The sequence below is a fragment of the Papilio xuthus genome, unplaced genomic scaffold, assembly GCF_000836235.2.
Source record: "Papilio xuthus unplaced genomic scaffold, Pxut_1.1 DF826933.1, whole genome shotgun sequence".
Lineage (NCBI taxonomy): Eukaryota > Metazoa > Arthropoda > Insecta > Lepidoptera > Papilionidae > Papilio > Papilio xuthus.
In genome coordinates this window covers 7545153-7563646 of record NW_013531716.1, presented here as the reverse complement: position 1 = coordinate 7563646, position 18494 = coordinate 7545153, and the positions used below count along the sequence as shown (strand labels likewise).

The 18494-nt window shown below is 38.7% G+C and overlaps 2 protein-coding genes across 2 annotated transcripts in view; one reads left to right on the top strand and one right to left on the bottom strand.

Moving 5' to 3' along the window:
- Positions 1-18494, top strand: part of gogo (thrombospondin-1 like protein golden goal) — a 60445-nt gene that overhangs the window by 16809 nt on the left and 25142 nt on the right. Inside the window, exon 2 of the mRNA XM_013317709.1 lies at positions 10249-10274. The gene's annotated coding sequence lies outside the window, so the exon portion shown is untranslated. The remainder of the gene's footprint in view (positions 1-10248; positions 10275-18494) is intronic.
- Positions 300-1353, bottom strand: LOC106122050 (uncharacterized). Its single transcript, XM_013317900.1, has one exon. The coding sequence runs from the start codon at positions 1033-1035 to the stop codon at positions 463-465; it is 573 nt and encodes a 190-aa protein (XP_013173354.1). The 5' UTR covers positions 1036-1353; the 3' UTR covers positions 300-462.

The following is an 18494-nucleotide window of genomic DNA, read 5'->3' as shown; positions in this document are numbered from 1 at the left end:
GTAATATTATATATATATATATATATATATATATATATATATATATATATATATATCATTTGCATATCCTTACTAATATTATACATTTTAGACTATACTATTAACTATAAAAAAGATTCAATGCAGTGGAAACAGTCATAGGGGAGATTTGGATCGGTTTTTTTAATAATCTCACTTTAAGAAAGAAGAAGGAAATGAAATAACAAAATAATAAAATGTTAACTAAAACTTCTGTAATTTTCAAAAGATTATTAGAAGACAATTAAATAATAATTTATTCAATAAATAATATAGTCGCATTTCGTGTCATTGTCGTTATCAATATAACTCTATTTTGTTTCTAAAATGTGCTTTGTGTTTGAAATAAGTTTAAAACACCTTAGCAACGTTTGACGAAGTTTAGTTTAAAAAGTGATCGTTTCTTTATTTCATGCATACGCACACGCAGCCTCAGAGAAGGGTTCAGAGCAGCTGCACGTAAGCGGCGGCGGGCTGGTACTGAGGCGCGGCGGTGTACACGTACAGCGGCGCACGCTCCTCGGCGCGGTACTGCAGCTGCGCCGTGTATGCCATGTTGCGTACGTCGTTCTCTGTGCGGTACTGCACGCGCTGCAGCCGCCCGTCCTGCAGCAGCACGTAGTACGCACCCTCGGCTCTCACCACCTCAGCCTCGCCTTTCGGCCCCTCTTCGAGCCTCTCCTTCTCGTTCTTGTTTTCGTTTCCTTCGATAGTTTCGACCTCCTCTGTCGTATCGTCGCCAGCTTCGGTGACGGGCGGGCCGTACTCGGTGTTCGGTGCGGCGTACGTGGCGAGCGGGGCGCCGTAGCTGGTGGCAGGCACGCCGTACGACGTCGAGGGCGGAGCGACCGCTTCGCGACTCGGTAGCTCGAACGCCGTCGCTGGGCGGAACCCGGCTGCGGGATAGGGCGCCTCTTCGGTCCGCTGCCTGGCGGACTGGATCCGCGACTGTCGAGACAGCGGAGGCTCGGCGGCTCCCATCGCTGCCAGCAGGAGGACGCAAGCGAAAGTCTTCATAGTTATCTATGCTTGGACGGCTCGGTAACGAGTGATACCTTGCCAAAGACGGCTGCGCTTATATACATATTCCGTTGGCGAGCGAGTTTCTTGTCTAAATTTCCGTTTAGCCGGATGTGTCATCCTCTCCTTCAAAATCGATATTCTGTCCGAGTGGACCGCGACATTGGCCTCCTAAGACGAGCGCGCGAGGTTACGTAGCGGCGGCCGATTAGGAGGTGTCATTGTTCATAGCGCGGACGTGAGGCGCCTGCCGAGTGCGGAGTACCGACTGCCAAGGAGCCGCTGCAATGGAGCTTACGAAAATGCCTAACGAGCAGTTTTAATAATATGTATAGTTCGTGGAGGAATCGTTGTGTTATTGCGGCGCTAACTAAACCTTTGTGGTCGTGTCACCTCATTAAACGTTAATTAAAACATAGAAGCGATCTGGTACGAGTTGCAAGCGGAATGCTTAAAATATTGCGTATTTCTCCTTGATACGCCTTTATGGCGCGCTAGGACGTGCCACAAAATTTGTTGGTCCAAGATAGCGACGTGTTAATAATAAGTGGCGTATTGACGTATGTAGTTAAACACAAAGACAAAATGTCATTAAATCTGTACCAAGTTGCTCATCACTTTGCTGTTTAATATTGGAATACATCAAGTATTCACGATAATACGACTTGACCAAAAATCTTAACCTTTAACATTTTTAAGTTTTATGACAGACAATTATTATTTTTAAAATAATTTTATTAGACCCAAAAGATATGATAAAATGTCCCGCAAAGCGCGTGTCCGGTCCACACTCGTTCGGCAATGTTTACATGTCACCTAAAATGGCGTCTGCTTGACATTTAATTACGCGGGCAAAATGGCGTGCGTCTCTCGGACGCTCGCCGCGGACGTCGCCTTCCTCGCCTCGTTATGATGGAGGAAAGTAGATGTAAAAGTATAATTTATGAAGATATTTTATTTTTGTGCCGACACCGGCGCGTAAGCTTTTTGTGCCACCAATTTTGTAACAGGAATTTAAAGACAATCATTTTCATGTTTTTCCAGATAGTCGGGATAGACGAATAGTTTTAATATGAAATCCTTTTTGAAGTCGGCCCAGTAATATCTTAAAACATTAACTAAATACAAGTGGTTTATTTCCCCTCCCCTCTCTTATCCTCACAATTATTCATCTTGAAACTTGGAACAGTAGTGACCTTAAGTCTATTTTTTTAATTAGCGGTAAAATTATACGCGATTCTTACAAAGATTTGTAAATCGCAAGGTTTTCCCGAAACCTTGTTTGTTTAGGGCACTTCCTCCAGATTAGAGGAGACGGGCTGATGGTCAAATACAAGGAAAATGGCAGATTTGCACATTACCATGGAATTACAAGTCTAATGTTAAATTAACACTTTGATTTCACAATGTCATCGTTCTAAAACGTGTCAATGTGAATACATTTATATTTATTAAACTAAAAACATACAAATAAATTTCACAATTCAAAAATTGTGTGTGGGAAGTTCGCTTTATCTACCTCATTGAAAATGACAACTTCTTTACCAAGTCAAGTCAAGTTTATTGTTGCTATAACTTATTCGTTCAAAATTGTGCGTATAAATAAAATATTATATTAACATTAATTGTGAGATAAGATAATATAAAGATGAATATATTTACTAATAGCGGCGACACAAACATATATGCATATACGCTTTATGCAAAGTGACAATTTTACAAACGAATATTATAATACTCTGCAATAATTTCCCGTTTGTAATAAAGAGAGTTTAATCAAGTGAACCCCCCCCACCACCACCACCCCCACCACACCCACACCCCCAGCCCCCNNNGCGCACCGCAAATAGGTTGTATTTCACGTGGGATTTACGATCTCATTTCCGAGGATCAAACGCGGGACTTTCGAATGAGAATTGTTTCGGTTAATATATTCGCCGTTTATCAGTTTTTGTATTACCTACTCGTGTCTCAGCTGTGCATTGCTGACTGCGGAGTCAGCATACACCTGTCCATCTCACACTTGAAACCCATTCGTAATATTTGAACTGCCATCCATGAAAGTAAACACTCGTAAAATGAACAATTAGTACGATTTATTGTATACCATGATTACAACAATGATCTGACATGTCGGAGCGACGCTGATGATGGTGACATGAACCAGTCGCCGCAGCAGACGTTCGAGCAGATTACAAGCGCCTGTAAACTCCTTAACGTTTTCAACAAAAACGGCCTCGACGCGTGTTTCTCTATAATTCTCGTAAGCGGCAAGCGACCGAATGAGCCGAAACTCAATTGTGAATCACTCCCTGTCGGCCGCTCCGCAGTGTGTGCGTGGCTTGCGTCGTTCGCAGGGCATTTGCAAACATATTGGAGAGATAATCCCTGTGCGATTAGACTTTCAAATGTGTACTCCGATACGGTGACATTATGGTATTCCTCGTAAACGAACACTGACTGCACTGCTCGTAATCGTAATCCCTTTTACCCCTATCAACTTGCCTCATAACTCAGCTGTAGTTTTTGTGTGAGCAAATTTAACAGAACGACTTCGGTTTAAAGAGTATTTTATATAACAATATTTTCATTTCCAGTTTTGTGTCAACTGTATTTAGTTTAAGCATTTCTTTGTAGCTGTTTTGTGTTGTGCCGGGCGAGATCTTTGTAACTGCTTCCTGTTACCTGATTGTCGCCTTGTTATTGTTGTTTGTGGCGTCATCTGGAAATGTTTTGTTTGCTTCATTATTCCTATAAAACATCACAAGATGATATATGTTATAGTCCTCAGTGTAAGACAATATTGTGAATAAAAAATTATAACTTTAAAGATAATAAAATATTCACGAAGAGTGAAAAGAAAGACAAACAATTTATCTGGTTTCAATATTCACCCTCTTGTTGCGTACAAACGCTTACATTACGATAACGAGGGTCACAATAAAGTGCGTTATTGTGCAGATGACCGGAAATATACAAGTATTGTTCGCCACTCTGCACATACAAACTTACATAAAAATTACAAAAGTAAATTAATTCTTATTCTACAAAGCATTTCTGTATATTATAATAATGTCAAGAAGAAGGGAATGCTGGAGCTTATCCATTTCATGTAACCGCATTTACGTCTTACAAAGGTTTCTATTTACGAATTTTTGTTGTTGTTTTTGTTTCATTATATACAAAACATTGAGTTAGTAAAGTAGCGGCACCAGAAGCTCACAGTGCAGTAAGGGCGGTAATATTGCGTGTTAGGTTTTGTATAGCCCTTGCTTACATAAAAATAAATAATTGAACGATAAGGCTGGTAGTCGCGAGACTGTCTCATTAGAAATATGAGTTTGTATGTGTTCTGTCCCTGTATAGAAATATTAGGTTAATTGAATTTGTGATGCTTTTCCCTCACTCCAGTCCACTCGCCTCTGTTCAGCCTCTCTTTCTACGTAACATGATCAAGAAAACATACTACCAATTCTATACGACCATAACAAGGGACTAGTCCGACATCACGTCAAACTCTACAGCCCGATTTAAAATTGTATGCGTCAAGCTTGCTTATTACGGCTGTTTCTTTTTTTACAGTTTTTCACATATGATTTTATTTTTGTTATTTTTTAATCTTGCCTTTGCCTGCTGCGGCCACCAGAACGTTCGCCACTTCGACTTCGACAAATTCATTCCCGCGATTCTCCGGCCGCTGCCGCCGTCAGCGTCATTGCGCAGCTGTTAATTAAAAACTCTAATCAAGCTCTTTGCCGCTTTCTCAGTGATGCGACTTTATTGGATAAACATATACAAGTTTATTTTGATTTTGCACAACCGACAATTAATTTCTTCTCTTTGATTTTCTTCAGTCACGTAATCATAGCGGCTGCGGTATTATAATGTAAGTAAATTATCAACTATAGAATTTAATCTTGCATTAGATTATTTCTTTACAAATTGGTAATCATGGAGTGAATATTATTATACAATATTGATAGAATCTCATGAATACGTGCCGTGCTGTGCTGTGCGTGGGTGCGGAATGTTCTGACGTGTAATCAACGCAGCAATCAATTAACGTCAGCGCCATCTAGCGGCGAGAATCGTAATCCAATACAAGAGATCTAATTACCCGTGTAGGTGAGTTCGTTCAATGAACGGCGCTAACGAAGGGTTCATTCGAAAGGTTGTTTGTAGATTTTGTGAATAATTAAGCTCATTATACTAAATTCGGGAATAATAATAAAATCAATTTTCGAATACAAACCTTTCGTTACGAAATTAGTATACAAAGATGATGTTGATATTCGCTTGTCAGTCACCCTTAAATATATTTAATTCACATTTACCATATTATTTTATTTTGGTTAATTATGAACATATTAATTCCACGATCAAACGTAAAATTTTATAAAATCAATTACACAATACTTAAAAAAAAAACAACACAACTGTATTCTTGTCATTTTTTCAGTCGGTACTTAGGCCGGCTGGTTCTGGTGACTGTACCTCGTGTACTCCGCTTTAGGTCGTTCATTTACAATCATTAACAATAATGAGCTCACAGCCCCAGTCGGGAAATGGGTTTGGCGTGATTTAAGCTCATTTCTCTGTTTCCACGCTTTTACATTCGGAGCAAACGGAGAAGGGCGAGAGAGAGGGTGTACTCGCCTCTCGCTGCGGCTACAGGAGAAAGCAACACGTGATTAAAATAAAAGAATTTGATTAATTGCGCGTAATTCTTAGTTCTCGATCTAATGTTAATGACATTTTGCTGTACGAGCTTGAGTAAGATTTCTTGAACGAAAATTATATTTCCAGGCTACTAATGAAGTTTTTTCTAATTGCTATCATAATATTGTCACTATCAGTGCACGAACTCTCTCTCGAACGTTCGCTATGTTTCCATTAGCTTAATTTTATCATTCAAATAGAATTTAAATTAGACAAGTGCTTTAATCTTAATATTCTTTTGGCAAAACACACGTTACAGTCAACTGTAACGTCATTCTTGCCAAAGATACTGTCAAGTGGGCCAGGAAACTTTCGCCGCGCAATCTGCAACATTTGCTTTTCAAACAACTTTTTGATTCTAGAATTTTAAATAGTTTTCTTATTTCGTAAATATTCACAAACGATACTGATATAATCGCTTTTAATATAAATAATTGTATTTTAAATTTACTTATGTCTGTTAGTCAGTTTGTCTTTTCATAGAGAGCGAATGGTTTGAAAACATGTTTCTGTGCGTGTATGTTGGATAAAGAGAACGCGCGGTAACATTAGAAACCTGTTCTACTGCTATTGAACATGGCTATTTAACCATCACATCACATCAGCAAATCTGCAGGACTTGCCGCGCTCTCATTTTATTGTGGTCGATTTCAATTGAAACATAAACAACATGGTTTTGTTGGACTTGTCGCAGGAGAACGGACACTCATTAGACTTGACGATAGCAAAGTAAATAAATGAGACAAAAAACAAAGAAAAACTGCTTGCAGAATGAGATAAACAAAAAAAGGCCCGTAGACAATGGAAATGTGGTGACGAAAATTTTATTCGTCCCTTTTAATTGCAAACCACAAACGCAGGGAAAAGGTTTATAACGAAGTGGACGGTAAATATATTTCGTGAGAGGCAATTTGATTACAATATTCAAGTTTTAATATTATTTCAAAGGTCACTTCATTTTTTATTTATAATACTAAAAACTACATTAAGATCACTATACAAGTATGTATTTCGTTGTTTAATTTCTGTTGGAAATCAATATAAGTATTATCTTTTGTGTCAGTTTAATCAACAACAAATGTGTAATAAAAATCTTGTTTTCTAGTTATCAACATTAATTGATAGTTTTAAGTTATCGTTTCACAGACCGTTGCATGATTTTCTCACTGCCGAGAGCTGTGAGAGTCGCGTCCTGCGACAATAATTTAACGAATGGCTCACTTTCGCGCCATTTACCTTTACCAATTAGCGTCAGCGCCATCTAGCGGCGGCGATGACGCGCCACATTTAAACGGGTGCCAAATTACCTGAAAACGAGACTTTCCATCCAATGGGTTATCCGTCCTTAATGATCATAAATTATTCAAATAGAGATGTGGAGGCTATTTGCAATTATAAATAGTCATGTATCTAGGTACATACTTATTTATATATATATATATATATATATATATATATATATATATACATAAGTATAAATGAATAAGGCACTGAAGTAGGATAAAATTAATTTTATAATAGTTATAATTATTAAAGTAAGTATAATAACGAATGAATGTGTTGACAATATTTTGTTAGAGTTGTGTTGCTGACTGTACCGGCGCGCCGGCACTCTTATTCAGGCTTCGAGCAGTCGAGCTGACTTTTTCACTCCGATGCAAAAACGTTGTCCTATTTCTTAGTAAATAAATGTAAAATGCAAGGCAGAGTTCTTCCCGAGGAACACATTTTCAAATTAGTTTCCTTAAAAAACTGTTCCTTAGATTTTGTTTAAATTTTAAGTGGAAAGCAAAATAATTATAGTTGTAAAATAAAATACTTAAATAATATACGACTTCATGACATTTAGTGAGTTTTACTTAAAATAAAACATGCGATACTTTACGTTATTTGCTACAAATCTTTAAAGTATTCAGTAATCCTAATTCTATATAAAAAGTTGACAAGAATAATAGATGAGGTACTCGTTGCTAATAGCTTCTCAGACAACAGACAACAGACAACAGAGGACTTAGAGACGAGGGAAGTTCCAAGTTAATCTAATTACCGCAGAGAAAGTCGATACAAGACAAATGGACGCTTTTAATTTGTCTCAAACACATTACTTACGAGTGGGAGACATTATTAACAGAAAGCTATGAAAAGTTTTTTGTTTTCCATCTAGCGAAAACGCGGGCAGTACCCGAGGGCGCAGGGCGCAGGGCGCAGGGCGCTAGGCGCTGACGTTTCTCCGCGGGGCGCTCTCTGCCTTATCCAGCGCGCGATCTTCTTTTTATGTGCGATTCAAAAGGCTATTTGTGCACCGCTTACGTGCTCAACTACAGCGGCCTACTCTGCAGCCTGTGCACAGTTTCACCTCGATTTGATTTTACCATATACAGAATTTTATACAAACACTCCTTATATAGGAGTTAGACACTGGACAGACAGATTGACAAACATTCATACTTACCTTCGTAAGGGGGGGGGGGAGCAAACGAGCTCGCCTTTAGGGCTGTCATCTGTAGCAGCTGTGCCGCGCTCTCTGACGCTGTAACGATACTATAAAAGTTTTCAACTTTACCTTCGTTCTACTGTTGAGTTTGTTTCAAGATTCAGGTGATATTAATATATAGAAAAGCGATATGTTCTTAACAATCCCACTAATACTTTCTTAGCTGTAAATGGATAGTTGAAAGGCATGTCTGTGCGGTAAATGATGGTGTCTAGTAGTAGCAGGATAACGGATTAGTCTCGTCGATTTGTCAGCAGTGCGGAGCTCGACGCGGAGGCCGCTATAAATGACGTGTCATGTGTGGACGGGGCGGCGGCGGCGGCGGCGGCGGCGGCGGAGAATGATCTAGAAAACTCTGACATATTGCCAAGACGAGACGAGACGAGACAAGCAATTACGTGTGTCCTCTGATGTCTTCAGATAATTGAATCCCCTGGAAATGTAATTAAATACGATAAAAATATATACCTTATAGAATTATTTAATTAAATCCACCGATTACTTGGATAATCAATGTCTGTTTAGTTTTACTTTAATTATTCGTCTTCAATAAAGATTGTTTCAACAAACTTCAAGAGATAATTACGAACAACGTGCGCAGAATTAAGTCAAATGATTCACGCACCTCCCCCCTACCCTNNCCCCCCCCCCCCCCCCCGCGTGTGATCTCGTTCAAGAAGTCGCAGTAATTTGTGCGACATTTCCGCCGCGTATCAGAGAAATTCAATAAAGAACTCGTCCGTGTCGCAAAAGCCGAGGTTCTTATTAAATTTTTATCACATCATGTTATTATTAGCAATATCGTTTGAGTTGAGACATCAACAAAAATATATCATTAATTTTCTCTAATTCAAAGAAAAAACCCTTCAAGATGTAAAACAACGAACAGTGCAATTCATTAAAGCTACTGGAATCATGGAGCGATACATTCCTCGTATCAAAGTTCATGTTATTTTACATTCAACTCACACAACTCTATTTTAACATTAGTTTGGATGAAATACAAACAGAGCGCTGGCGCGTTTTGACCAAATACAAACAACATTGTAATTACGAAGCAATTCGTAAACAAACCAAATATTTTTAGTTTATTAATATAACGAAACTATGACAAATATAGTTATTGCCTTTGTAAACAAATTAATGCTTTTTACGCATTGGACAAAGAATTGTAAAAAAAGTCAACTGTTGTTGTAATTTGATTGGAAATATTTTGGTGTCGTTTATAACAATTTAATTTGTGTGCGTCATGTAAAAGGCGTCTGTATAATCACTGTATAATCAGTTGTCATGACATATTGATGAATATACTCGTAGATAGAACTGGCGAGTGGCGAGCCTTGCAAGATGTGCGCCAGTCGCGACACACCGCTTGCAGCCTTTTAAGCAGATTAGTGCGCGACGGCGCGGCGCGCGGGTGGCGGGGCTCTGCCCTATATACAAACAAAACACACGTGGTACTTGTTTTGTACGGCAGGTCTTTGTGTCCGGCGCACGCTAGAGAGCGGTAATGTAATCACATCCCTGCCGCCTGCAGCTTGGATTTAGTTAGAAAATAGACTGAGTCAGTTTCTTCTAGCAAATAACGATACTAAGACCCATTTTACACTATCTCAGATAGGCACATAGTTTTGGCGTTCTGGCGCGTCTCAAAGCGCTGAGAGCGCTGCATGGTTAGGCGTCTGCATTAATCATGTTAAGGCGGCTTTGAGACGAGAACCGTCAATGTTGTTGAATGCAATGCATTAGACATTTTGTTCGACTACTTTTAATTATTGTTATCACTTACATTTACTTAATTAAGATAGACCGCGTTTAATTGACTACTATTGTAATACTGGAATCGCTGTCGAATCTCATTCAGTTTACAATGATTCATATTAGACATTTATGCTGTTGTAAAACTATTAAAAACATTCATTTATTATAAAATCAAATTAAATTTTTCTTAAATTGTTTGTGCAACATATTACATATGTTATTTCTTTTATTTTCAGGAACTGTTGAAGATTGGTGCTGCTGGGTGAGTTGAGTTACCTTCACTTGTTGACAATTCAGTTACAGGCTACTACACTCTTACATACTGACATGCCAGTAGAGATACACTGAATGTGAAACATCGCAATCTCCGGAGTCTGAGAAAATTATCTCACCGGATCATAAAACTAATCAATGGCAACAATACAATGGACGATACGCGACTTCATCTTTTTTAATTATTTTATCTTCAATATATCCTTAATCTCCGTTGACAATATTAATTTTATAAAGATAAGGACGTTAATCAAATCGCAATCAGGCGCGGCTAGCTCGTGCGACACAAGTTTGTGCCGTAAATTACATGGGCTGACCGCAGACTGTCCACAGCCCACAGACCACGGCCCAGCGCTGGACTTGAACCCGGCACATTTACATCCACATTATATAAAGACATCCTTGTATTTACGCTTTTGATGAAAGTAAACGTGACAATTTTGTTCAATTAAATAAAATTGTTTTAATTGTCAAGAGGACAATTTTTCCATTGTTACTTCAATTTCAGGAGATGTAAACTTCATTGTACGTTTCAATAAGATATGAAGCAATTATTCTACGTAGTACTGAGTGTAGATGGTATTGTAAGCGGATCGTACGTTGCCTGATCGCCTGATGCTGCAGTATCGCCTTCTTCTATATTATGTGCATTGCTGCACACGTGACTATTCAAACTTCCTCGTGGTTAAGTTTCCGATCTCAACATTAAAGCTATCGCAGACGCCCTCTGGGGTCTAAATCTACAGTTATTCGTAGTGTAGAGTTAAATTTGGAGGCCACATATAATATATTTCTTATTCAGCTTGGAGTCGCCGCGCCGCGTCGCCGGCTAGCGGGCGGCTAGTGGGCGGCTAGCGAGCGGCTAGCGAGCGGCTTGGGCGCGAGCCAGAGTCCTGTTAACAAAGTTGTTCTTACTTCAACATGTAACAATTAGATAATAAATTTTGGTATATTTAGACTAAAATGAGTTTGCAGACTGAAAGTAAATTGTGTAATATACTGAGTTTAATTGTAAACCCGAAGTATAATGCTTATAAGTAGTGTGATATTTCCACTTTCTAAAATATTTTAATGAAAAGGGAGCGCGATATCACTAAAATTTTTAATAACGAAATAGATTGTCCCGAATTATTGTCCAAATTATATATAAACGTCCCATGTAAATCAATTCATTCCATACCACCTTTGCTGTTGCCTAAAGCTTCTTCTAATTATAGGCAAAACAGTTTTAATGTGCGTGCAATTGGAAATTTTAACAAAATCTGCAACAAATATGATTTCGATCCATTCATTATGAGTGTATCCTCGGCACGAAGGTGCCTAGCACTAGACTTTTTCAAATAAAATATATAAGTGAACTGCTACTACTAATATTAATGTTCTACTATAATTTAGTTTTTAACTACATTGTTATATATTACTATAGTTTAATACTAGCGATACTTGTTTGTTTGTTTGCTCATTATAGATATAATATTGTTATAAGTGAAGACTTGTCAATGGCTCTCAGTTGTCTAGTCTATAGTTAATAAGATTATTATAGCTGTAAGTTTTCCATGTAAATAAATAAATAAATAAAATATTTTGCATCCGTCTTCTCAGTAAATACTTTTTAAATACTCAGTAAATACTTTAAAAATAATTGATAAAAAATTAACAATTAACATCTCCTTTGCGCTTTTGACTCTTATTTAAATGAAGGGTTTCCTCGTTCCGTATCTAACAAGTGAACGTGAAACAATTTAGTTCTGGCTGCAGGAGCAGAAGTAAATAGATGTCAAAGACGAGTCGCCTCCAAATAGACGGCAATTAGCAGCGCTGGAGGCCGCCGCCGCCCGAGCCACGCCGCGCCACGCCTCGTGCCTCCGGGCATGTGCCAATAAAACGTGCAAGCTACCTACACGGAAAAGACATTCCTTAATAAGGATAAAAAGTAGTAACTTCATGACAAAATGTCTGATAATAAGTCAGGAAAGGAAGTTCATAGTTTATTTGTTTGCCCTCTTGTTCTTTACAATGAAAAAATGTTTCTAATTCGAGGTAGAGTGTGGAATTCTTTCCTTGAAATAAACTTTGTATAAATGTTTACTTTTCTAATATAATCAATGTTAAAGTCAACTAAGATAAAACTCAAACTTCAAATTTAAGTTATTATCTCTGAAAGATAAAACATTTTCCTTGTATTCGACTTTGCTTTGGTTCATCAAATTATCGAAAATATCAAAGGAATTTTATATATTTTTTACAGAGCACGATGAAAGATTTTCTTTTCGTACATTAAATAAACCTCAAAGTCCTTGTAATGGTAATAAATGACGTCATGTGCGGGGTCGCGGGGTCGCGGGGGTGCGAGGCGCGTCGTGCGTGCGCGGGGTGCGGGGCTGCTGGCGCGCCGTGGCGGGAGGCAGCAGGGTAACGTGACGAACTTACATCAAAGCCCTATAAACAAGTAATGAAAAGCTTTTAAGCTTTGAAAAGCCAAAGAAAGTTCTCCCAGAGGTTCTCGGGAACATTTCAATACACACATATATATCTCATGCTTTCTTTCGGCGAGTGTTTAAATAACTTTTTAATTAGATTAAACAAAAAATCCTTGATCTTTATTAAATTTAGCAAATTACGGCTCGAAAAGAGATAATAGTGATTGGTGAGTGGACGTAACGACGAACAGTTAAAATTATTTAATGGAGGCTACAGATACTTTGAGTGTATTCTGTAAGTGAACTGTATGAAAGTACATACTGTAGTGACGTACTTTGTAAGTGATGTATATTGTAATGTAGTAAAAGCTCCGAGTGATTGATATAAATAATTTAGTGTTCCAGTTATGTGGTCACCGCTCACTGCTCATAGCTATGCCAGTAGCTGTGCCAGTAGCTGTGCGGGGGGTCGGTGCGGGGGGCGGTGGCGGGAGGTAACCGAAGCCGGTGAAGTGAACAATTTGAATGTGGCGCGGACAATTGAATAACGCGCTTCTCGTCTCGCTGCCTCATTCAGTCAGCCTCATACAGTCAGCGTAGCGCTTTGACATTTCCTGCATTTGCACCCAAGCCCGTATATTGCGTACTCGATAGCCCAGACCCAGACACGACAAACTGATACTGATAAACTCCAATAGCCTTTGTGCACATTTCATTTGAAATTATAATATGTCACTGAACTGTAAAGTTTCTGTTAGTAAATATATTTATTTATTCTTATTATAATATAATCATACATAAAAGCGTATTTGATGAAGATAAATAATAACAGATTGATTAAAATATCGATTTGATATTTTCTCCATTCACAGGACGCCAACCTTAAGGGGAGGCATTATTGGGAGAATATGGCTCCTACACGGGAAATGAAGACGCGGCCGATGGCGCAGATTGGATACATCTATGTCGATTTTGTTAATAAAATGTATTTCAACGTACTTATTATATATTTGAAAATAAAATCCTGAGATTTATTTAAAAATGTATCATAAATTCTTAATATAAAGAGAGATTTCTCGTAATGTTAAAGAAATGATTGCAGTTGAATTTAAGTGTAAAACAAGTTATTTTGTCTCGACGCAATACAACTGTTGCTACGTCGAGTATCGCAATAATTTATAGCGTATTTACCGTACATTTATAAAACATTGGAGAGAAAGCAAGTGGCTCCTCTGAAAGTGTCCCAGACGACGTTAAGTATTGTACACAGTAGGATGTCTGACAAAGTGCGCAAGGTTCGTGAGCGCACGTGTTTGTGTTGGCTCCAGTGCCACACGAACGGCACCGCATCCTGCAATGTGCACTACCTTTGCGCCACTTACGTAGCTAACAAAATTTTCTGCCTAAGAATTTGACATTTATATGTAACTGAAACAAGGAATTCTTGATTGTTTGATTTGACTTCATTTTCCGCATTTAAATTGCACAACAGCGGTTTCGCTGACATTGTGTTATAGTTAATACAATTAATGTAAGAACGTACACAAGATAGATGCACTATGCATCTCTTCACTGCGTAGCACTCTGTAGAAGGATACTGCAAACCGTAGTAATTATGCTTTAAATCGGTATAACATGCTGTAGCACGTCGTAGCACGCTATAGCACGCTGTAGCAGCACATAGGATGGGCGGCATGGCACAGCAGCTCGCTGGCCCGCGCCCAAGCGTGCTGCGGTCATCGGATATGAGATATCACTTCATAAATTATGTCTCGAGCGCACTTTACGTTCTTATTTCATTATTCAATTTGATTAATAATTGATAATAATTTTAACACAGGGAAAGACAATTAGGTGCACATTTAAACTATACATAAATGTGCTTAACGTAAATGTTAGGTACATTTGTACATACTGTAATAATAACTGTTACCTGATTAAAGCTTGAAAAATATTTCGTAAGAAAACTTTGACATATTCTTAAGTTATGTTTAATCTTGGTCGAGATTTAAGAGGGACTTTGTTATCCTCACTCTCCGTTCACCTCACACTGTTCCGCGCGGGAATGTAGCAGCTAATGCACAGCAAGTACTAGTTGCTTCTGGCAACAATAAAAATGTTTCAATCACTTTATGAACTATCGCTTAACTATATATTTATTTCAAGTTGAAATTATAAGTCCATTGGCTATTATATTTTACAAAAAAGACCTGGCGCGAATGTAACTACGAACTCCGCAAGGTACTTTTCATGTCATGTAATACTAACTATGTAAACATCTGTAGGTATATATTGTAAACAAGATTTGATAAAGAACGATTATTTTGCTGATGTGAAATTGCTTCACTCTAATAATTATTCATGTTTTACACTCGCTCATAAATTTGGTAGTAAATTTATAAAGATGTGGATATATAGCTTATATGTGCGTAATCAGCGTAACCATTATGTTAATACGCGGCTCGTGCTGCGCCCGGCTGTCCCGCCGCCCCGCCGCCCCCCGCCCCGCCGTGTGGCGCCCCCGTGCGGCCGAGTGGCGGCGGCGGCGGCGGCGGCGGCGGCGGCGGCGGTGTTACTCACCCTTTATGTGACATAAAAACTTACTCAGATTATTGCACGTTTGTTTTCGTAACTCATGTTTTTTAAATGTTTGTAAATGTTTATGTGTTCACGTTTTAATGGAATTAGTATAATAAACAACTTTACAGCGCACTCCAGCCCTTCGCTCCGGCGTGTGTTCATTTAATATACGAGTACCGACATATATTTTACGTTGTTTACGCTTATCCGGTTTTTAGACGTTGTTATTTAAACATCTTTTTTTTAAATATAATTTTCATCGCAAATAAAAACGGTTTAAATAGTTAATTTGACAATACTTTAACCTAACCCAGAAGTTTCCAACACATCAACATTGTGTATTGTGTAAAATATTCGCACATAATTTTCAACGCCTCAAAAATAATCCATCTCTCAGGTGCGCTCCTCGGCACCGGTCCGCCGACCCTAGCTGTCGCCCGCGCCGCCGCCCCCTTGCTCGCCGCACTCCACTGAGCCAGCAAACTTCTTTAAACTCAATAATTCTTTATAATTTTTTAATGGTTAAAATGTTCCACTTAAAATAAACATTTAATAGTCATGAATTGAATCTCTGTCCACCAAATGTCTTTCTTCACCAGTCATGTCGACCGAATATATCCGTGGCAATACAAATTAATAATATTGTAGTGATAGTAATTTATTGGAGCGACAATTTTTTATTCGAATGAGCCTATTGAAGTAATGCCCAAAGAAAGTTCAATAAATCACATGCGGCGCTTCACGACCGCCCGCGACAGCCTTCACAAAAGGTCAATTCAACGCCAAGTTTAATGAATTATAAAAAGATGTTCGATGAGAAATAATAAAGAATAATGTGATTTGAGGAGAATATTCTATTGGATCTTACCTATAATTTTTATTCAATTAAATTTTATCGAAGAGGGCAAATCATCTCATGCGATTTTTCTGAGGCACGAGGAGTTAAAAACGTAATATTCCCTACTCGTTGTTTATCAACGGATTTTTTTATATGTTCATAAAGGTTTAGATCACAGGATCCACATATAATGTTGCTTGAAAAGTGACTTAAAACGTTGATTATAGTTACATATGTAAATGTAAATAACGCCGTGGATAAGATTGCAACTGTTATCGGACGGTCATGAACTCGGGGGAAACCTGTGTGGGATGGCGTGACCGCCACGTGCCCCCGCCGGCCGCCGCCAGACGTCGCTACTGCAGTATGCATGCCCCGGCCTCCTCGAACTCCCCTGTGACTCATTGCAATTTACATTTCCCGTCTTTCACAACAAAGGTGTGACTGCAATCTACAAGTAACACAGGCAACCATTCCCGCGCCACCTCCACTGGTACTGGATATATTCACTTTACTTACGGTACACCGGCCTGGCCTGGCGAACCAGTGCCTTAATAATAATGTTTTTTTTGTATATTATATAATATTTATAACCACTCATAAAAAATACTAACAATAAATACATATAATTCTGAAACAAGTTTGTGTATGAGGCGTGAGAAAATCACTCAATTCATTTAAGTGATATTCACGTGCAAATTTTTTCCTTGTGGCTTGATTTCAAAAGTTTTGCGTCAGTCCTACCAGGTGATTACGTTTATAAGGCGAGCGACCGCCGGGAACATTGTGAGGAAAATTACTGGGGTGCACTCACCCCGCACCCTGCACCTCGTACCCCCCGCGCCCCGCCCCTGATGTGGAGTCATTTGTTTTTATGGCTACATCCCCGAAAGCGAACTCACACAGAGCACCGTTTTACCATGCGATTGTAATACACTTAGGACAGGCAAGTGGCTGGAAAAAATATCTCGTTACGGGAAGAAAATTCTTAGTTCCTACGGGTGAACAATGTCACTTATTTCTATATGGAAGTTTGGAACATTAATAATGACATTAGTTTGACTTGTAGGAGTATTGTTCAGTGATGTAATAGAAATATACAAAATTATACAATACAATACAGAAAATATTATGTTAAGTATAAACAGACAGAGTGACAGATACATGTCTTTGTATTAGAAACATCTATATTCTTCTTTATCTGTGCTATTCTTAATATAATTCTAGATTTTGAATTCCTCTTTTTTTGTTAGTGCAATCTAAAGTAGACTAATACGAATTGTAAATTAAGTTGAAAAAAAATATCAAGTAGGAAAAACAACAAATAATACGTAATTTTATTGAGCTCCTGGTTTTCGTGTTCTTCGTGTGGATGCTACCCTGCCATTTTATAGGAATAGGGAAAGTAATTGGTGTGGCGTGTCAGCGTGTCATCGCACTGTGGCGCGGCCGCCAAGCACGCGATCTGTCTCCATGTTCGCCAAACACTGACCGATGTCTTTACAACACTATCAAAGTAAAAACAATACAGAGATTTTATTTACATAATTCTGATTATTGTATCTAAGATCTAAAGCTTTAGCCTTACTTTTAGCTTTTTAGTAGAAATATATTTATCCAGAGTAAGAATCTAATTGGAACAAGTGGAATGTGCAATTATCAATCATTCTTATAAAGTTGACGTATGTATGTCCGTTAGTGATGTGCGGCGAGTGGCCCTTTCCCCTGCCCCTCGAGCCCGCCCCTGCCTGCTGCCCCCTTGCTCCGTTAAATTGAATTAACGTTGTGGTATAGCACTCGTGGTTGTGGCTCCTGCAATGCAACACACATGCCAATACATTGCACCGCGATACATTCTCAATCCAATGATTCAAATAATTGCATTATCAAATATCTGTCAATTGTTATTGGTTTAGCAATGTTGCATATCGCTTGTAAATGAAAATTATTTCGTTTATAAATAGACGATGATCGCCAACAGTTGAAATGTGAGGCTATGTTATTTGGCGGGAATTGCTTATTGAAATTTGCTAATAGGCAATCTAGGACAGGAGCGCACGTTTTTGAGAGAAAAAAATTCATCACGTTTTTGTACTTCGACAGAAAATTGTGAAGAAATTGCATTCCAGTGCGAACGCAATAATCTAGTCCATTCAATTGTAAGCCGCTCCTGATGGAAACGTGACGACTGTTTCACAGGAATTGTCTCGCATCAATTTCTTTTCGCCCTTTTCCTCGATGTTTTCTCTTTGCAAAATATCAATAAAACAAATGAAAAGTCAGGGCGAGCGTGAAAAGCCGTCCTGACCGGCGCGGGGCGTCGCGGGGCGTCGCGGGGCGTCGCGGGGCGGCGCGGGGCGTCGCGGGGCGT